We start from the raw sequence: 22758 nt of genomic DNA, 5'->3' as shown, positions 1-22758 counted from the left end.
CATAGAAGCAATCAATAATTTCATTAAAGAGAATGACAATGAGATACCAAAATATCAAAATCTATGGGATGCAACCAAAGCAGTTCTTAAGGGAAAATTAATTTCTTAATGATTAAATCAATAAGAGAGAAAAAGCAGATTAATGAATTGGGCATGCAACTAAAAAAACTAGAAAAAGAATGAATTAAAAATCTCCAATTAAACAACAAATTGGAAATCTGGAAAAAATCAAAGGAGAGATTAATAAAATTGAAGGTAAGATAACCATTGAACTAATAAAACTGGTTTTATGAAAAAAATAATAAAATAGATAAACCATTGGTTAACCTGATTGAAAAAACAAATAAACCAAATTATTAGTAACAAAAATGAAAAGGTTGAATTCAACACCAAAGAAGATGAAATAAAAGCAATTATTAAGAACTATTTTGCCCAATTATATGCAATTAAATCTGACAACCTAAGTGAAATGGATGAATATTTACAAAAATATAAATTGCCCACATTAACAGAAGAGGAAATAGAATACTTAAATAACCCCATCTTAGAAGAAGAAATTGAAGAAGTCATCAATGACCTCTCTAAAATAAAATCCTCAGGGCCTGATGGATTCACAAGTGAATTCTACCAAAAACTTAAAGAACAATTAATTACAATACTATCTAAACTATTTGGGGAAATGGGCAAAGAAAAAATCCTACCAAATTCCTTTTTTGACACAAATATGATACTGATGCCAAAATGAGGAAAAGTGAAAACAGAGAACTACAGACCAATTTCCCTAATGCATATTGATGAAAAATTTTTAATACAACACTAGCAAGAACAGGAATATACCAGGAAAGCTGGGCTGTTTCAACACTAAGAAAAATATCAGCATAACTCACCATACCAATAGCAAAACCAACAAAAATGATATGATTATCAGTAGATGCAGAAAAAAAGCTTTTGACAAAATATAACACCCATTCCTATTAAAACATATTAGAGAGGACAAGAATAAACAGAGCTTTCCTTAAAATGACTAGTATGCATCTAAAACCATCAGCAAGTATCATCTATAATGGGGATATGCTAGAAGCCTTCCCAATAAGATCAGGGATGAAACAAGGATGCCTTTTATCCCCACTATTTTTCAATACTGTATTAGGAATGTTGGCTATAGTAATAAGAGAAGAAAAAAGAACTGAAGGAATTAGACTGGGCAATGAGAAAACAAAATTATTACTCTTTGCAGATAATATGGTAGTATACTTGGAAACTTCTAGAGAATCAGCTGAAAAACTAGTTGAAGTAATGAACAACTTTAGCAAAGTTGTCAGATATAAAATAAACCCCATAAAGTATCAGCCTTTCAATAGATTACAATAAAGTCCTGCAGCAAGAGATAGAGAAATTCCTTTTAAAATAACTATAGACAATATAAAATACTTGGGAGTCTACTTGCCAACACAAACCCAGGAACTATGTGAACACAATTATAAAACACTTATTACACAAATAAAGTCAGATCTAAACAATTGGAAAAATATCAATTGCTCATGGGTAGGCTGAGTCAATATAATAAAAATAACACTAACACCTAAATTAACTTACTTGTTCAGTGCCACACCAATCAACCTACCAAAAATATTTTATAGAGCACAAAAAAATAACAAAATTCATCTGGAAAAACAAAAAATATCAAGAATATTAAGGAAATTAACAAAAAAATGGGAAGAAGGGTGGTAATCATCAAAACAATCTTGTGGTGGCTTAGAAAAAGAGTGGTGAATCAGTAGAATAGATTAGGTACATAACACACAGTAGCAAATGACCATAGTAATCTAATGTTTTATACACCTAAAGACCCAAACTTTTGGGACAAGAACTCACTATTTGACAAAAACTGCTGGGAAAGATAGTATGACAAAAATTTTCTATAGACCAACATCTTATAGCATATATTAAGATAAATTCAAAATGAGTACATGATTTAGATATTAAGGGTGATACCATAAACAAATTAGGGGAGCATGGAATAGTTTACCTATGAGTTTGTGCCAAAATAAGAGATAGAAAGCATTATAATATGTAAAATGGATAATTTTGATTATATTGAATTTAAAAGGTTTTGCACTACAAAACCAATGCAACCAAGATTGGAAGGAAAGCAGAAAACTGGGGAAAATTGTTATAGCTAGTATCTCTGATAAAGGCCTCATTTCTTAAATATATACAGAAGTGAATCAAATTTATAAGAATACAAGTCATTCCCCAATTGATAAATGGTCAAACGATATGGACAGGAAGTTTTCAAATGAAGAAATCAAAGCTAACCATAGCCATATGAAAGAATGGTCTAAGTCACTCTTGATTAGAGCAATGCAAATTAAAACAACTCTGAGGTACCACCTCACACATATCAGATTGGCTAATACAACAGAAAAGGAAAAAAAACAAATATTAGAGACAATGTGGGAAAGTTGGGACATCAGTGCATTGTTGGTGGAGTTGTGAACTGATCCAACCATTGTGGAGAACAATTTAGAACTATGCAATCAAACTGTGTATACCCTTTGTTCCAGCAATACCACTACTAGTTCCATATCCCAAAGAGAACATGAAAAAGGGAAAGGAATCTACCTGTACAAAAATATTTATAGTAGCTCTTTTTTGTGGTGGCAAGGAATTGGAAATTGAGGGAATGCCAATCAGTTGGGGAATGGCTGAACAAGTTGTGGTATATGAATTTAATGGAATACCATTGTGGTATAAGAAATAATGAACAGGTAGATTTGAGAAAAACTTAGAAAGGTTTGTATGAACTGATGCTGAGTGAAGTGAGCAGAACCAGGAGAATATTGTAGACGGTAATAGCAACATTGTATGATAATCAACCATGATAGACTTAGCTCTCAGAAATACAATGATCCAAGACAATTCCAAAAGACTCATGATAGACAATGCTATCTACATTCACAGAAAGAACTGATGGAGTCTGAATGCAAATGGAAGCATACTATTTTCACTTTCTTTGCTTTTTTCATGTTTTTTCCTTTTTATTCTGTTTCTTCTTTCACAATATGACTAATGTGGAAATATTTTTAACATGATTTCACATGTATAACCTATATCAAATTGCTTGCTGTCTTGGGGAGGGGGAACGGGAGGGAAGGAAGGAGGGAAATAATTTGGAAACTCAAAATCTTATAAAAATGAATGCTGAAAACTATCTTTACATGTAATTGGAAAGATAAAATACTATTTACAGAAAAAAGAAAATAAATGAAAGAGTGGAGATAACAGAGAGGGCAATCTGTTGGAAGAGACAAGATGGAATGGGATCACTTGAGTTAGCCTTGGTAAAGAGTAAAGCCACTTCATCATAAGAAATAGGTGAAGAAGTAAAAAGTGACAGAAGCACCTGAGTTATAGGAGATAAGGAAGAGGTTAGAAGAGGGAGCTTACAGAGAATGGCCTCATTTTTTTCCTGTAAAATATGAAGCAATGTTCTCATCTGAGAGAGTTGGGGGACGAGGAGCTATGACAGGTCTGAGGAGGGGAAGTGCTGCTGTGGAGAGTAGGATAGTTAATAAAGGGAGGTATATAGTAAGATTGCCTAGCAGCAACGAGGGACAATTGAGGTTAGATAACATAAATTTGTAGTTGATTTAGTTAGAATGGTTGAGTGATTTTTCTCCACCTTCATTCAGCAGCATGTGCAGGTTGAGGCGTAGTTGGGCATAATTGACAATATGATAACGGAGTTATGGATTCAAGAGGGGAAGACAGTGTGGAGTTGAATTGTTTCACCAGGGAGTCAACATGGGGACAAGAGGAGGGAATGGTTAGTGTAGGGAAGATGGCCTTGGAGAGAATTGAGGGATCAAGGGATGGGTAGTCACAATGTGGATGAAGATTGGCTTATATAAGGGAAGGAAAAGGGACAGGTGAAAACCCAGTAGATTGTGAACACATAAGAGGATTTCAGAATTCTTGGTACATTTCTGAGTGGTGGCAAGATTGCAGGTATGACCATCTTTGTGTGTGTTGGCTGAAGTGGGATAGAATAGTAGCTCATGAGAAGTGAGCAGGTTGAGGAAATGAGTGATTAAGTTATCTGAGGGAGAATCAATATGTATGTTGAAGTACTCTACTATAAGGGTGGGGCAGCTAGGTGGTGCAGGGGAGAGAGTTTGCCTGAAGTCAGGAAAACTCATATTCCTGAATTCAAATATGCCTTTTGACACTTACTAGCTATATGACCCTGGGCAAGTCACTTAACTCTGTTTGCTTCAGTTTCCTCCTTTGTAAAATGGACTGGAGAAGGAAATGGCAAACAACTTCAGTATCTTTGACAAGAAAACACCAAACGGGATCATGAAGAATTAGATATGACTGAAAAATGACTGAACAAAAAGTAGTATGAGTGCAGGAGTTGGGGAAGAGAGAAAAATTGTAAGCCAGCGAGGAATGAGGGAGACTTGAGAGTGAGGGGAAGAAAGGAAGTGGGAATAGAGACACCTAAAAAAACTCATCTAAAATAACTGGAGACATGATACTGTGTTCACAGTAGAAGAGGAGATAAAAAAAGGATACTTAGAAAAAAAAACAATGTTATAGGCAAATGAAGTTTAAAGGTGATTGTATTATACAATCCAATAAAATTCAAAAAGAGTGACAAATTGGTTAAGGAAACAAAATCTCACACTCAGCTATTTACAAGAAACACATTTTAAAAACAAGGACATATATAGAATAAAAACAAGAAGTTGGAAAAAATTTACTCTACATCAACCAAATCCAAAAAAGCACAAGTTGCTATCATGCTATCAGACAAAGAAAAAAAAAGAACTATTCAAAATCTATAAAAGGATAAATAAGAACATTACATTATGCTGAAAGGAACCACAGACAAACCAATATAAATTTTAATTTTATATGCTTCAAATGCCCTAGCATCTTAATTCATAGAGGAAACATGAAGTGAGTTATAAGAAGACATAGACAGTAATGCAATAGTGAAAGGAGATTCCAGTCTCTCTCTAATTTAAATATTTTTCAGTCTCCTTCAGTCTCTCTCCTCAATTAGTTTTGGATAATCTAAAAGGCCTGAAGAAATTGCGGGAGAAACTAGACCTAAAAAACTTATTGTATTGTCTAAATGGGACTGCAAAAGAATATACTTATTTCTCAGTACTACTTGAAACTTAAAAAAAAAAGCTGACCATGTATTAATTCACAGATATATTGCAAACAAATGGAAAAAGGAAGAAATATTTAATCCATCTTTTACAGACCATAACCCAACAAACAAAATAATTAATTCAGAAACCACAAACAAAAGACAAAGACTAAATGAAGACTCAACAAGGACATAACAATTAATGAGTAGGTCAAAGAAGAAATCATAGAAATAATTAATAATTGGGTGAAACAAAATGATAATGATGAAAAAATATACAAAAATTATGGGATGTAGCTATTGCAATTCTCAGGTGAAACCATATCTCTATAAACATACATTAATCAAATAAAAAAGAGGCTTAAACTGAATATGCATCAAGAATCAAAAAGCCAACAAACATACCAAAAATAATCACAAAAGAGAAGGTAACAAAATTAGAGAAGAAATAGAAAAATTGGGGAAAAATATAAATTATGAATAAAACTAATAGCTAGTTCTTTGAAAAGACTAAAAAAAATTGGTAAATCTTTAATCAATAATTGACTCAGTAAATAAACATTTATTAAGTGCCTCATTTACTATGTGCCAGGCACTATGCTGGGAGAGGTGGGGTGGAAAGAAAGTCAAAAGACAATTGCTTCCCTAAAGGAGTTCACAATTTAATGATACACAGTTATATGCTATATGTGAACACAAAATAGAGGAATGCCTTCAAAAATGTAAAATACATAAACTAAATAACCTAATCTCGCAAAAAAAATAAAATTAGCTATAATTGAACTACTAAGATGGGAGGAGCCTCCTGGTACTGATATATTCTTGGAAGAATTCTATTAAATTTCAAAAGAACAATTAGTTCCCATGCTACACAAATAAATACAAGATTCTTTTTATGAGTTAAACCCTAATACCCAAACAAGAAAACAATAAAACACAGAAGAACTATAGATCAGTGTCATTAAGGAATATCAATTCAAAAGTTTTATTTTTTATTAATGTATTTTAAACTTAAATACACAATAAGAAAAGAAAAACACAAACACTCAAACCTAAATACAAAACAAGAAAAGAAGAAAAAAGCATTGCAATGTGCATAGCAAAACATGAAAGAGAATTCAAAATACACAGCAATAAATTTCCATTTCAAGAAAACCTATATAATAAATACTACACATTGTGTTCAGAGCTGTGCATCTTTTCTTTGTTTCCTTGTAACTTTTCTTTTGTTTTCTCTTGTGCACTTTTTACTTTGTCCCTCCCCCTTATCTCATTCCTGTTAATCCAATCACCCTTCTATACCACCACCCTTATCCTATTCCCTCACCCTTCATTTCTCTATAAATATAGAAGACATTAACTCCCTTCTAAATGTACATATTGTTCTCACTTAAACCCATATCTGATGTGAGTAGGGTTCCTCTGAAAGTCCCTCCCTTATCCTCTCCCCCATCTCTATCCTCTTAGCCTTGTGCTTCTTTCTGAATTTAGAAGACTTTTATGCCCTTCTAGATACATATATGTATTGTTGCCTCTTTAACTCATTTCCGATGAGAGTAGAGTTCCACAACTACTAGCCTCCTCCCCCATTTATTCCTCTGTATCAGTTCTTCCTCTTGCACCTCATTTGTATAAGATAATTACTCTTTTTACCTTTACCTAAACAATTTTATTTTTTAGAATCATATCATACTCAGGCCTACCCCAATCTTTCTTTCAAACTACCCAATTACTAATAACAGTCTTAAGACATACATTTTATACTTCCCTGTATAAAAAGTAAACAGTCTACCCTTACTGAGTCCTTTGTAATTAGTCTTTGATACATACCTTATATTTCTTTGTTTTTATTTTTATTTTTAAATTTTTTATTAATTTATTTTGATTTATCAAGAATCACTTCCATATGCTTCTGAATTTAAAATTTTTCTCCCCCTTCCTCCCTACCACCCTCGCCAAGACAGCGTGCAATTTGATATAGGCTATACGTACACATTCCTATTAAACATATTTTCATATTAATGGTGATGTAAGTAAAAATTAGAAGCAATAGGAGCAACCACCAGAAAGAGGAAACAAAACTCAACAGAAGAGAAAAAAAATAGCAATTCAAATTCCCTCGTTCTTTCTTTGGATGTGGATAGCATTTTCCATCATGAGGTCTCTGGAGCATGCCTTATATTTCTCTTGCATCTTGTATGTCAAATTTTCTATTAAGTTCAGGTTTTTTTTTTATTTTTTATTTTTTGCAACAAAATCCTGAAAGTCTAGTAATTCATTGAATATCCTTTTTTTTTCATTTTTTTCATTCAAGATTATGCTTAACCTTGCTGTGTATGATATTTTTGACCCAGTTCTTTTGCTCTTCAATATATAGTGTTCCAAGACCTGCAGTCTTCTAGTGTTGCCACTGCTAGCTCTTGTGTGATTCTAATTGCAGCTCCACCATATTTGAATTTTTTTTCTTGTTGCTCATAATATTTTCTCCTTGAGCTGGGGGTTTCAAAATTTGACTATGATATTCCTATAGGTTTTCCTGGTAGGATCTCTTTCAGGTGGTGATCAGTGGATTTTTTTTCTATTTCTACTTTTCCCTCTTGTTCTAGTGCTTCAGGATAATTTTCTTTAATTATTTCTTGTATTATTGTATCAAGATTATTTTTTGATCACAGCTTTCAGGTAGTCTGATTATTCTTATATTACTTCTCCATGATCTGTCCTTTAGATCAGTTGTTTTTCTTAAGAGACGTTTCACATTCTCTTCTATTTTTTTCATTCTCTATATTTTGTTTTGTTATTTCTTGGTCTCTTATAATTTCACTGACTTTCCCTTGTCCAATTCTAATTTTCAAGGAGTTTTTTTCTTCCTTAAGATTCTGGACCTCCCATACAAATTGGAAAAGGACTCACATGTACAAAAATATTTATCGCAGCTCTTTCTGTGGTGGCAAATAATTGGAAATTGAGGGGATACTCACCACTTAGGGAATGATTGAACAAGTTGTGGTATATGAATGTAATGAAATTCTATTGTGCTATAAAAAATGAGGAGCAAGCAGACTTCAGAAAAACCTGGAAAGACTTGTATGGACTGATGCTGAGTGAAGTGAGCAGAACCAGGAAAACATTGCAATAGTAACAGCCATGTTGTACAATGACTAACTTTGATAGACTTAACCATTCTCAGCAATGCAAGGATCTAAGACATCTCCAAAAGTCTCATGATGGAAAATGATATCCACATCCAGAGAAAGAACTATGGAGTTAGAATGCAGATCAAAGTATACTATTTGCTCTTTTTTTCTCTTCTGTTTTGTTTTGTTTCCTTTTTCTTATAGTTCCTCCTATTGGTTCTAATTCTTCCTTACAACATGACTAATGTGAAAATATGTTTAATAGGAACATATATGTAGAGCCTATATCAGATTGCACACCGTCTTGGGGCAGAGAGGGGGAGAAAAATTTAAAACTCAAAAGCATATGGAAGTGATTGTTGAAAACTAAAAATAAATTAATTAAAAAAAAAGATTCTGGATCTCTTTTTCCAGTTGGTAGACTTTCTTTTCATATTCTTGTTTTTCTTGGATTGTTTTTATTTAAAAAAATGTCCTCAATCTGTCTCATTTGATTTTTAAATCTTTTTTTAAGTTCTTCTATGAATTCTTTTTGGGCAGGTGACCATTTGACCTTATTCTTTGGGGTAGGAGAGGCTTTTTTTTTTTTTGCTTCAGTATCCTCCTCTGAAGACAAACCCTGGTCTTCTCTATTCCTATGGTAACTTTCTATAATTGGGTTCTTTCTCCTTTGCCTGTTCATTTTTTATATTTGTGGCAGCTTATTATTGTAATCACCTCTAGTCTTAGGGTATAGGGGATGGTGTCTCTGTCCTCAGATCCTCCTTCAGTTCTCCTCTCTGGCCTGGAACTGAAACCAAGAATTCTGCCCTCCTGTGTAAGTGCCCACAGCCAGCAGCATCCTGCTTTTGCACTCACTGGGCATGTGCTGGTTCCCCCTCACCCAAGGCAGCTTCTCAGAAGCAGAACTGAGCCTGGCATCTCTATCAGCAGACTTTCCCTCAACCTTCTCCCACACAGACACCAACTCCTCACACTGTCTGAGAGGTGAAAGTTCCTGTGGCTGGGGCTGAGGTTATCTCCCAATCCAGCTAACCCCAGAGCTTGCCTCTTGCTGTTTCAGCAGAACTAGTAAACCTTGGTCTTGAAACTTTTCTTTGGATCTTCTCCATTGTCCCAGGAGGACCATCATTCTGCCCCAACTCTTGTTTATTTTAACCACTCTATGTTCATGCTGAGGAGCTATTTTGTCTTGTTTGTGGGGAAAATCTGAAGAAATTGGAATTTTCTGACCTTCCCACCATCTTCCCAGAATCCTCTCAATTCAAAAATTTTAAATAAAATCTTGTCAAACAGACTACAGCAATTCATCCAAGAAATCACTCTTTATGATCAGGGTGTATTTGTACCAGGGAGACATACATGGTTCAATATTAGAAAAATAATTAACATAATCATATTAAAAACAAAACATTCCAAACCAGATGACTATCTTAACAGATGCAGGAAAAAACCTTTGACAAAGCACAATACTTGTTTATACTAAAAACCCTACAAAGTATAGACATAGAGGAACCATTTTTAAATATGGAACTGAAGGATGTATGTAAGTATGTATCTAAAACCAAAAGTAATCATGATATGCTCTGGAGATACACTAGAAACCTTCCCAATAAATATGGGATTAAATCTCATTATTACCTGATACAGTTCTGGAAATGCTATCAATAATAATAAGACAAGAGAAAAAACAGAAGACATATATCTAGGTAAAGAGGAAATAATGCGATAGTTTACTAGAAATACTAGTAATATATATAAACATTTATATAATATACAAAATGCTAGTAAATACTAGGAATCAGCAAAGATAACTGAGACAATCAATAGCTTCTGTAAAGTTGGGGACTACAAAGCAATCCTTCAAAAATAACTGCATTTTTACATAAGAGTAACAAAATATAAGAGGCAATAATAAAAAGGGAAATACATTCCATATGGCTATAAGATGCATAAAATGTCTGGGGACTGACTCAAAACACAAAAAAGGCATAGAAATAATTTGTATGGATTCTATTACAGAGTGCTCCTTAAAAAAGTAAAGGGCAACTTAGATAGTGGAAGGAAATCCAGTACTCATGGATAAATGGTGCCAATAAAATTATAATAATACCAAAGTTAATTTATAATTTAAATGTTATACCAATCAAATCATCAAGGGGATACTTTATAGGTCTGGGTCAAATAAAAACAATCATTTAGAAAGACAAAAGATTTAGAATTCAAAGGGAAATGATGAAAAGAGTTAGGGACTAAGAGGGAAAAGCATTTCTAGAACTCAAATTGTATATTATAAAGCAGTAGTCATCAAAATAAAAATAAAAATAAAAAAATAAAGACAGACCAATGAAATAGATAAGACAAGAGAGAATCAGAAACAATGGAACTCAGTAAATCAATGTTAGAAAACATAAATTACTTAGGAAAGAACTCCCTATTTGATAAAAACTGCTAGGAAAACTAGAAAGCAGCCTGGTAGCATGCTTAAACCCACACAAACACTGTATTCCATACTACATTCTAATAAATACAGTGTTTATGTATAATATTAATTAATATATAATAATATTAATATTAACACATTAAATAATTTTAAAAATACATTAATAATTAAATCATAATATTAAATTTCATGCTACAAAAAAAATTTAGAAAAGAAGCAGATTATATACCTCTCAAACCTATGGCTGTGGACATTCTCCTTAGCTGTCCTCCCTGCGTGGAATGCTCTTCTTCCTCCACTCTACTAACCTTCCTGGCTTCCTTTAAGTCCCAATTAAAATCTCACCTTCTACAAATAGTCTTCCCTAACTCCTCTTAATTCTAGTGTTTTCACTCTTTTAATAATTTCCTATTTTTATATAGATTGTATATAGACTGCTTTGTACACACTTGTCTGCATGTTGTCTATCCCAGAAAATTATTAGTCCCTTGAGGGTAGGGACTGTCTTTTGCCTCTTTCTGTATTTCCAGCACTTAGCAAACTGCTTGGCACACAGTAGATGCTTAATAAATGTTCACTGATTGACTGAGTCATTACTAGATAGTGATTTGTCTAAAAAATTTCCTGAGGGTTTTAGTATACTTCAAGCTCCATATAAGTCAAGAGTATGATATGATAGATAGAAAAACTAATGTAATCTTGGGCTGCATTAAGAGAAGCACAGTGTCCAGGTCAGGAAGTTTGCTAGGTAGGTGATAGTCATATTGTACTCTGTCCTGTTCAGACCACATCTGGAGTATTATGTTCAATTCTGGACTTCACAGTTTAGGAAGGACCCTGATAAACTAGAGAGTGGTACAGGAGGGTGATAAAAAAAAAAGTTCTGGCAATCATGTCAATGTGAAAAGCCACTGAAAGAACTAGAGATGTTTAGCTCAGAGAAGAGAAGAAAGGTACATTGTGCCTTTCTTCAATTATGTGAAAGGGTGTTGTAGGGAAGAGGGATTAGGATTGTTATGCTTGGCACCAGGAATATTGGTTGAAAAGTTGCAAAGAGACAAATTTAGGCTTGATGTAAGGAACATATTTCTCCATACAGCTATCCAAAGAAACCCTCCTCAGTGAAGTCTTCAAGTACTGAAGTCTGCATGACCACTTGAAGGGTTGTTGTGAGGATAAAATGAGATAATATTTGTAAAGTACTTAGCAGAGTGCCTGGTATACTGGCATATAGTAAGTATTGTTTAAATTCTAGGAATGGTGATGAAGAAGAAGAGGAAGAGGAAGAATAAGACTAAGAATAAGAAAAAGAGATGTTCTGAAAGCAATTCTTATTCAGGTATGGTTTGAACTAGGTGGCTTGTAAAATTTCTTTCAGCTATGAACCCATGGCAATAATTTTTGCAATATTTTATTAATCTTGGCTTCATTCACAAACTCATATGGTAAGGAAGACTAACTAAGGAAAGATATATTTTTGTTTGTGAAATCTCTCTCCAATATATTGAGATCTCTTTTATCAAGTTTTACTACCTTTCTAAAGACATATTTGAAGTAGTTCCCTACAGAACATCAGAGAAACAAAATAGGAAAGAATGTTTAAGATCATCTAATCCAGCCCCAGACACGCAGAATTGTTCCTTAAGATATGAGTAATTCATAGTCCTTTGTAGTTCTCTTCCAAAATCATGTTCAGGTAACTTTTTAAGTTCTTTTGAAAACAGAGGACATGAAATTCTAGTTATGATTATGATGATGATGATGATAATAATAATAATAATCATAATGAAGATTTTCCATATAGTGGAAAGAACATTGGAACCTGGATTTGCACCCAAGCCCTGTAATTATTAAATAAAAAGATAACTCACTTAAATTCTCTGAACAGTTTTCTTACCTGTAAAGGGGGCTAATACTACCTGTGCCACAAGATAATATTAAGTTTCAAATGAGATATTGAAAATAAAGACCTCAATTATTGTAAATTCTTATATAAAGTTAGCTATTATTATCATTATCCTCAATTATCAGTTGTAACATACATGAAATAAAGAAACACACTGTAGAAGAAGAAAATAAACTTCTTACCATAATATGTAAGGTACTCTGCTGTATGTAGAAAGGTCAGTGAAACTAGAACATTGAAAATCCAATTTATTCCAGATGAACATGCATTTCCTGTACTTCTTGCCCAAAGAGGATAGATTTCAGAATTCACTGTCCAAGGCATTGGTCCCATTCCTCAGAAATGCAAAATACAAACTTTAATAAATCAGAAATTAAAAACCTTGATAAGTAATAGCTTGTCTATTCAAAATTTTCTTTTTCTTTTCTTCAACCAAGCATTTGTAAAAATGAAGCATTTATTTACCAGGTGCGAAGAAAACGAGATATAAAATAAGGCCCAAAAGTGCAGTCCAGGCATATGGAGTTGGACAGAAATTGTAAGCCCAAAATAACTCTTCTGCTTTGAATTTGGTTTCATTAGTACACCTGAAAATGTAAAAAAACAGAAACAAAAACAAAAACAAACAAATGTTAATTCAGCATTTTAGGTCATGACTGAAGAATTTTAGTGTGGACAAATCAATTCATTAATTAAATATCTATAGTAATGTATGGCTGTGAGAGTTGAACTATTAGGAAAACTGAGCACCACAGAATTGATGCTTTTGAATTGTGGTACTGGAAAAGACATTTGAGAATCCTTTGGATAGCAAGGAGGTCAAATTGGTCAATACTTAAAGAAATTAATTCAGACTGCTCACTGGAAGGTCAAATACTGAAGCAGAGGATGAAATGGGTAGATAATGTTATGGAAACAATGAACATGAACTTGGACAGACTTCAAGAGATAGTGAAGGATAGAAGGGCCTAGTGTGCTATGGTCCAAGGAGTAACAAAGAGTTGAACATGATTGAATGATTGAACAACAACATGTGTTGGTCACTTAACTTTGAGTATACAAACATAGAAAAGAAGACAGACCCTTCCCTCAAGTAGCTTACATTCTATTGGGAGAAAATTAAATAAACACAGACAAATAAATACAAAGGAAGAAGATACTAGAAAATGGGAGAATTAATAAAGGCTTCGTGCATAAGGTAGTATTTGAGCTGATTTTTGAAGGAAGCTGGGGAACTGAGGAAGAAGTGAAAAAGAATTGCACTTGGGGCAAGGCAGGGAGCATTAACTTATTCTGAGGCCATGGGAAATGGCCTTAACACTTTGTGGAAGAAATACGAAGTACACCAGTTTGGCTGAAATTAAGAGTATATGAAGAGGTCTGAAAAGAGGATATGGAGCTAGATTTGAAGAGCTTTTATTGTATTTTATCCTAGAGGCAATAGGGAGCCACTGGAGGATTTTAAGAAAGGGAATGACATGATTAGGCCTATGCTTTAAGAATATCATGTTTTGGAGCAACTAGGTGGTGCAGTGGATAGAGCACTGGCTCTGGAGTCAGGAGGACCTGAGTTCAAATTTGGCCTCAGACACTTGACACTTACTAGTTGTGTGACCCTGGGCAAGTCACTTAACCCTAACACCTTCCCCCTCCCAAAAGAATATCACATTTTTCTGCATACCTTTTTACCCAGCAATACCACTTCTGTGTCTGTATCCCAAAGAGATCATACAAATGGGAAAAGGACCCGTGTGTACAAAAATATTTATAGCAGCTTTTTATGTGGTGGCAAAGAATTAGAAATTGAGGGAATGCCCATCAGTTGGGGAATGGCTGAGCAAGTTGTGGTACATGAATGTAATGGAATATTTTTGTGCTACAAGAAATGATGAGGAGGCAGACTTCAGAGAAACCTGGAAAGACTTATATGAACTGATGCTGAGTGAAGTAAGCAGAACAAGGAGAACATTATACACAGTCACAGCTAAAATGTGCAATGACTAACTTTGATAGACTCATCTATTCTTAGCAATGCAAGCATCCAAGGACTCATGATGAACAATGCTGTCCACATCTGGAAAAAGAACTATGGAGTCTGAATGCAGATCAAAGCATATTGTTTGCTCTCTTTCTTTTTCTTCTTTTTTGTTTGTTTCTTCTTTCTCATGGTTTCTCCCCTTGGTTCTAATTCTTCTCTACAACATGCCTAATGTGAAAATATGTTCAATATGAATGTATATGTAGAGCCTATATCAAACTGGGGTGGGGGGAATGGAGACATGGGAAGAAAATCTGAAACTTAAAATCTCATGGAAGTGAATGTTGAAAACTAAAACTATACTAAATAAACTAATAAAAGAGAATATCACGTATTTATGTGATAGAATAGCAGATGGTATATGGACTGGAAAAAAGAGCAAATTGAGGCAAGAGTACAATTAGGAGGCAATTATTATTGTTCAGGTAAGAGAGATGATAAAAGCCTGAATTAAGATATTGGCCATGTTAGTGGACAGAAGGGGATAAATGTGAGAGGTTTTGTGTAGGTAGAATCTACAGGACTTCAAAAATGGCTATGGGATGCAGGAGACTGAGGACCCAAAGATAACTCCTAGTTTGTTATTTGAATCAGAATAAATTGAGAATTGGAAAGGACTTGATCTCCCAATAATTCCAACTTACACCCAAAAGAAATTCCTCTATAACATGCCTAATGAGTGCTCTTCAAAAAGCTTCAAGCCTCTTCTTGAGGATCTGCAAGAAGGGATAATCTACTACTTCACAAGGCAGCCCATTCCACTTTGGGGAATCTTTGATTGTTATAAAGATTTTTATCATAAAAAGCTTAACTTTATTTCTGCCACTTCTACCCATTTTTCTGTTTCCATTCTTTGGGATCAAATAGAGAAATTTTAATCCTTTTCCCACATAGTAGCCCTTCAAATACATGACAGTTATCTTAGCCCCCGTGAAGCTATTTTTATTTATGCTAAATATAGCCAGGTCCTTCAATCTATCCTCAAGTAATGTAGACTCAATATATCCCACACTGAGGCTCTCTTCTAGACCCTCTCTAGCCTGTCATCGTCCTTTTTTAAACTGTGATGGCCAGAATGGAACACAATACTCTAGATAAATTCTGACAATGGAAGAATATAGAAGGACCTCCTTATTCCTAGAAGCTATGCCTCTCTTAATGCTAATTTTTTTTTGACACATTGCTGAATCACATTGAACTTGCAATCCACTAAAACTTTATCCAAATCATTGATAAAAATGTTAAACAGCACTTCTGGATTACATGACCAGCAAAGTAGAGGAATGGTCAGTTTCTTAAAAGCACTTCAACACTCCAACACTCAAAAAAAATATGCATTAGATGTAGTGTTATAACTAAACACAGGAGTGTATACAGGAGAAAAATAAACTCTGACAAGGTAAAATCCTTATGAATTAACATAGAAGAACTCTAGTCTTTAAAGCACTCTCTCAGGACTACTACCCCACCAGTCTCCATATATCTGTAGCAGAAGCACAAGAAATTTTGCAATTTCGTGCCTGGAAATTATCTTGGGGTAGCCCTTATACTCTACCAAAATATTTCTTGTCAATCTATCTCCCCTCAATGAGAGATAGTCATCCTCCCCATCCATGTGAAGCTGAAAGGTGATAAAAATGTGTTGCCTTTTGATGAGGTCTAAGCCCTAAGTAAAGGACTCTGTCCACAACACACCCACCTATTCTACAAAAAGCCACACATGGCAATTTCAACCTGAGCAAGAAATAAAAAAGGAAAACAATGGGGGAAGCTAGGACAGTGTACCAATTCTGTCCCCAAGGAGGACAGGGGACAAAAGCTTCTAGTAGGTCTCTCAAGAGTAAGGACCCAAGGCAGCAATCCTAAATCCCCCAACTTGTCGAGGAAGAGGCAGCCTTTCAGTGTTGGGGGTGGGGTATTCACTAGCAAAGTAAATGGGCCAGAAACTGAATGACAGAAGAATACAGAAAATAGGCAGAAACACCAAAAGATTCCAAGAAAAAAAAGCTTCAATAAAAGTCCAAAGCAAAGATAGATACATCAATAGAGTCTTAAACCAAAAGAAATCATGAGTACTAAACCCTCAGAAAGAATACAAATATTTCTTAACACATTATAATACAAAGGGAAGTAAATATGCCTTATACAATGAAGTCATACGTATTTAACATAAATGCACTGAATAGTGTACATTCAAACACTTAAAGGAAAAACTAAGAATTATAGGGAGTCACTTGTTACCCATTTCTGGCTCACAGATCCAGGATGAAGAATTGTTGCTGTGTGGGCCCTTTGGAGTACTGAGCAAAGGACAAGTTCCAGAAATGTAGCAGTGTGGCACTGAACTCAGGAGGAGAGTGGTGATTCTAGATTTTAGCCCAGTATGCAAGCATGCAGTGGAACAATCAGGACAGAAGACCCAGACCAAACGGGAGCTGACAGTGATACAGAGTTAAAATAATGGGCTGAAGCAGAATCTATTATTCTTCAGCTGAAGCAAAAAAGGCAGGGGTAGCAATCATGATTTCAGATAAAGCAAAATAAAAATAAATAATTAAAAGAGATAAGGAAACTACATTTTTCTACAGATACCACAGAGAATGAATTAATATTAATCAACTTCTGCTTCTGGGAAGCAATGCAACATATGAAAATGAGATCTTTATATGAGAAATTTGCTGCAAAGATTGTTTCCCAGTTCTTAGTTTTAGATTTTTGAAAGCAATGTTTTGTTTTTTGGGTTTTTTTTGGCAAAAACTTTGTATGTTTATTTATTCAGAGTTGTCTATTTCATTTCCCCCTCCTCCCCTTCATTATTTGGTCATGAACTCTCATCCCCTCTAAAAGATATGAAAGGCAATTTATTCCTTGCTCCTATGATTTGTTTATGTTTTCTGTACCTAGTTTCTGCCAAACTGTTTTTCAGTTTTCCCAGCAGTTTTTGTTAAATAGTGAGTTGTTACCCCAGTAGCTGGGGTCTTTGCATTTATCAAAGACTAGGCTATTGTGTTTGTTTTCTTCCACATATTATATACCTAATATGTTGCATTGGTTGACCTATTTATTTATTTATTTATTTGCTACGCAATAGGGTTAAGTGACTTGCCCAGGGTCACACAGCTAGTAAGTGTTATGTGTCTGAGGTCGCATTTGAACTCAGGTCCTCTTGAATCCAGGGCCGGTGCTCTATCCAGGCCTCTTTATTTCTTAACAAGTACCAGTTTCTTTCAGAAATTCTAGTTGAACTTGTGTCTATTCTCTGTTTTACTTTGAGGCTTGGATTGTAAATATTTTGCAAGCATTTTCTTCAGGGTTTGGGTCTTCGGTTTCTTTAGTCACTGTAATACCTCTTAGATTTTTGTCATTGCTGTTTATTTATTCTTTTTTGCCTTTCTTCCCAAATTCAGACTTTGCTTTAGGCCCAGGGTCTGCATACTTCTGGAGGCAATGTCTGAGGCTTGTCTGTGAAAGGATAACAGGGGCAGCTTTAATTGGAGAGCTGCAGGCTTTCAGCATGTTCAAAGTGGTCTGATAACTGCTCTCCTTTTCTAAGCTTTGTAAGCTTTTTTAATATTAAACAACAAAACTATAGGCTTGCCCCTGGTTGTATGGTTGTTGCTAGACAGTGCTTGCACTGGTGTGCTTCATGAGGCACATTTATGGATAGATCCCATTCCAAATGACTACAGTTTTCTGTATTACTAGATTGACATTGGCTGGGAAAATGACTCCATGTGCTTTTTTAGATTTATCAGTCAGGGCTCAAGTCAGTTTGTCTTCTAAATCTTCATGCAGTAGTTGTAAGGGGAAGCTGGGTTTACTGTTTCCTTCTCAGCTGGCAGATCTCTTTCCAAGAATTACTTATAATTAGAAGTCATAGTGATAAAATACTGAAATATATTTTTTTCCTGACAGCCATTCTGATATTATTTTGAAAATGTAGGCAACATGATAATTATTGATACAAAAAGGTAGATATAATTTCTAGGTGATGAAACAGAATTGTTATTGTGTGTAGAGGAATTCCACCAGGTGGTCCAGTGACCATGGTGATTTAATTAAAGACATTTTTATTCATATTTAAAACTGGTTCTGATATGAAATCAGAAAGCCAGCCTCAGTTACAAAATGCTGCTTACTAAGGCTATGGATATTGGATTTGAATTATTAGGTTTAGTTTCATAAATATCATTTGACAATAAAACCCTTTGGGGCTATTTGACTTCCTAACGTTAACCCTTCTTTTTGTATCATAGCAACATGGATATCCTTGACTTTACCTATTGTTCATTATTATTTATCATATTTTTAAATGCCAGAATAATTCCTCTCCATCTCATATTGTTAAATTCCTATTAGATCTGTGAAATTAATTTATTCCTCAATTTGAAAAATATAAAAGTCCTCATACATTTGTGCTAAAGTTAGTCATCACATTGTTCACTTGTATTTATTTTTCTACTGTAATGTAAAATTTAATTTCTTCAATTAGAGTGTATACATTTGAGTTTTCTGAGATCCTTTCACTCAAAAACTTAATGGAATTACCCAGGCAAATTATCAGTAAACCAATAGGAAAAATAATTTCTTACAATTAAGCTACAAATAATATATAGATAATTTTGAACATTGATATAAATGTTTTTCAGTTGCTTAGACCTCCTAAGGAAAGGAATGGAGGTGGAAGATGGAACAGCATATATGAGAAGTTACAAGTAGGACAATTTAGCTGAAACATATAGTATGTGAAAGAAAGTATGATCAGCCTGAAAAGAATATCAAAATGACAATTTTGATTTTCATCTTAGAAGCACTGGGGAGCCACTGAAACCTTCATCAGAAGAGTGATATGGACAGAACTGTGCCTTAGGAATTTCAATTTGGCCACTGAGGGAGGTGGAGTGGATACTCTTCTAGTATAAATGTTCAATTAGTTATGAATCTGCTTAGCTCATAATTCAGTCTAAATTTCTCCATCTTGTCCAATGCAAATATCATGAATGTTCTGTCAAACTATATTGTTAAATCAACCAATCAACAAACAGTTATTAATCACTATGTTCTAGTTACTCTGCTAATCACTGGTGATAAGAATGTAATATCTTCTGGCAAGGCTTGAATTGGCTACTTTGTGAGGGGACCTAAGTCACTGAAGACCTTGAGAGTTATAATTCTTTCCAGCTCAGAAGAACTCTATTGCAGGACTCGAAGGCAGTGTTTTACTCTAAGGGCAATTAAAAAAAAATATCTATGGAGACAGAGTAGAAGATTGAGAGTTGGCCAGAGAGGGCAGTGTCACACACTGACGATGGCAGCAACAGTGGCAGATGGAAGACTCTTTTCCTTTCCCTGACTCACAACCTGGCTTACTAAGCAAATCTAACAGACAAAGGGTAGCACCAAGATGGATACAGGAAGAATGGTATAGCAAGCTCTCTCCAATCCCCCCCAAAAAACTCCTCCAAACAGATCTATAAATTGAAGCAGACCAAATCCTAATGGAGAAATCCAAGAAAAAGGCCATAGTGAGTAATTTTTTCAGCCCAGGTAGGAATAGGGAAACAAACAGAAATCTTCTGGACCTTAGAGAACTGGTCTGGCTGACAGCAGCCATAGGAAGCATTCCAGGTAACAGGGAGAGGCTTACTGTGTGAGAGAAAAGGGAAATACTGCAGATAATTGATTATACTAAATTCAATTGACTAGAAGATTATACTCTTGGCTTGGGAATCAGCAGATTGCTTGAAGCTCAAATCATTTTATAAATTCCATTCACAATTTGTTTTCTACCCCAAAAAAAACTTTCTAGAGAAAGGAAGCGATGCAGGACCAGGACTTTCATCCTATACTAAAACCCTCCTTAGCTAATTTCATTATCATGTACCAGGGCAAATTTGGGTTTTCTTCAAACCTCTGAAAAAAAGTAGTAAGGGAGAGAAGAGACCTTAAGAAAATGTTTATACTAGGACAGCCACAGGGAGTGGAAGAAAGGCATGGTCAATTCCACCTATTTTCCCTCCTAAGGAAGAAAAGTGCTTTTTATAGAGACCTCTGATTGGCAAAGAAAATGCAAAAATAGTCATTGCCCTAAAAAAGCTTGCATTCTAATGCAGAAGACAACATACATAAGTCAGAACTCACAAGATAAATAGAATAGATGCAAAACAAATCTTAGAAGGAAAATGCCTCCTTTAGGTGAGTCTTTCTTAGATGAAACCAGAAATTCTAAGAATCAAAACATTGGGAGGGAAAACATTCCAGGCATAGAGAACAATAGCTCCTGAAAGGCATAGAAGGGGAGATGGATTGTTATATTGAGGGAACAGTAGGTAGACCAGTATGGATGACCAGTGCATGAAAAGAAGTAGAATGTAAGAAGACTGGAAAGGCAAGAAGGAGCTAGGTTATAAAGTCTTCAAATGCCCCAAAATGGACTTTATACATAATTATGAAGGTAATGGGTAGACTGGAGTTTTCTGAGTAGAGTATGACATGATCAGACATGTTTTAGGACAATCACTTTGGCGCCCGATTGAAAGATGGGTTAAAAAGACTTGAAAGTATACCAATTAGATGGCTATTGAAATAGTTCAGGCAAAATGTGATTTGGGCCTAAACTAGGGTTGTGGCTATGTAAGTGGAGGGAAGGTAGCATAGATGAGATGTTGTAGGGAAAGAAATTACAAGATTTTGCAAGTGATTGGATATATGGCATGAGAGAGAAGAGTTAAGGATGACACAGATTTTGAAGTGAGTTACTGGAAGGATGGTGGTAATTATAGCAGTAATAGGAAATTCCAGTGCAGTGGAGGGTTTTGGGAGAAAATGAGTTCTATTTTGGATCTGTTGAGTTTGAAATGCCTACGGACTAGAACTCAGAGGTAAGAATGTAAATGGATAGGTCGATCTGGGAATCATCTGCATAGAGATGACAAAATAAACTCATGGGAGATGAGGAGGAAACTAAGTGAAATAGTATAGAGGGAAAAGATCAGATGGTCCAAGACAGAGATTTGAAGGACACCCACAATAAGAATGGCATGGATAAAGATCTAGGAAAAGAGAAAGGAGTTATCAGAAAGGTAGGAGAAGAATCAAAACAGATCAGGGTCATGAAGACCCAGAGGGGAGAGAGTGTCCAAGAGAAGGTGGTCAACAGTGTCAAATGCTACAAAGAATTTAAAAAAGAGTGAAGACTGAGAAAAGGTCATTAGATCTGTAACTTGGGAGAGAGCAATTTTAGTTGGATTATAAAGTCAAAAAGCAAATAGCAAAGGGTTATAGAAATGTTACGATATTAGGAGACACCCAGTTTTCCAGAGCTAAGGCCCAGCAAGCAAGATGTGCCCTAAGCTTGGCATAACAACGATCCTTTGTGCTCACCCTCCGGAAAATCTCACCCTTTGGAAAAATCCCATAATTACTGTATTGCTTTGAACAGCACCAGGTGTTCTCTGAACTCTGACAAGCATGGGACAAGCTTAGACAAGTATCCACATTCTGGTCATGAAGCCCTGCTACAAATCAAACTGGTCACATTGTTGCTGTTACCCCTCATTGTCAGAGTAACAGCTGACTGAGCAGCCATTGGTATAAGTACTGAGACTCGGCCACACTAAAGCAGATCCCCTCCACTAGGAGTGGGGCTCTGGCATATGTGTCCTTGCTTACAAGCCACTTCCCTGACTTTCAAATTAAACTTCTGTTTGATTCCTGACTCTCCTGTCTCAGCTTGCTCTGTTTGGCCCTGGCCACCCACAGGTTAGAGGCCAGTTCATCCAGTTGACATTAATTGGTGTCAGAAGTGGGATTGGATATGGAACTGGGCCATTTGACTGTCTGATACCTGTGGGAATAGACTAGGTGCCACCAGAGAGTTATTTCTCTGCAGTGTGACTCCCCCTTGTCTGATGAATCCTCTGCCCTTGTCCCTGCTCCAATCCTCTGAACTCCCACCTTGGTTGAGGAGTAATATAGTAACCCTAACACCAACAACAATTAGGTTAGTTTGCCAACATATATGCATTATGAGGTCATATTGGTCACTGTGCTAAGTATTGTGGATACAAA

General features: G+C 35.1%; 1 protein-coding gene across 1 annotated transcript in view; it reads right to left on the bottom strand.

The window, feature by feature from the left end:
* The window catches only part of SLC2A13 (solute carrier family 2 member 13), a 256475-nt gene that overhangs the window by 6106 nt on the left and 227611 nt on the right, over window positions 1-22758 (bottom strand). Inside the window, exons 8-9 of the mRNA XM_027858988.1 lie at window positions 13116-13237; window positions 12833-12985 (exon numbers count right to left, since the gene is read on the bottom strand). Coding sequence (XP_027714789.1) covers window positions 12833-12985; window positions 13116-13237 — 275 coding nt within the window. The remainder of the gene's footprint in view (window positions 1-12832; window positions 12986-13115; window positions 13238-22758) is intronic.

The sequence above is a fragment of the Vombatus ursinus genome, unplaced genomic scaffold, assembly GCF_900497805.2.
Source record: "Vombatus ursinus unplaced genomic scaffold, bare-nosed wombat genome assembly UNPS02013950.1, whole genome shotgun sequence".
Taxonomy (NCBI): domain Eukaryota; kingdom Metazoa; phylum Chordata; class Mammalia; order Diprotodontia; family Vombatidae; genus Vombatus; species Vombatus ursinus.
The sequence above is the reverse complement of the archived record's forward strand: the minus strand, read 5'-3'. Positions and strand labels throughout refer to the sequence as shown.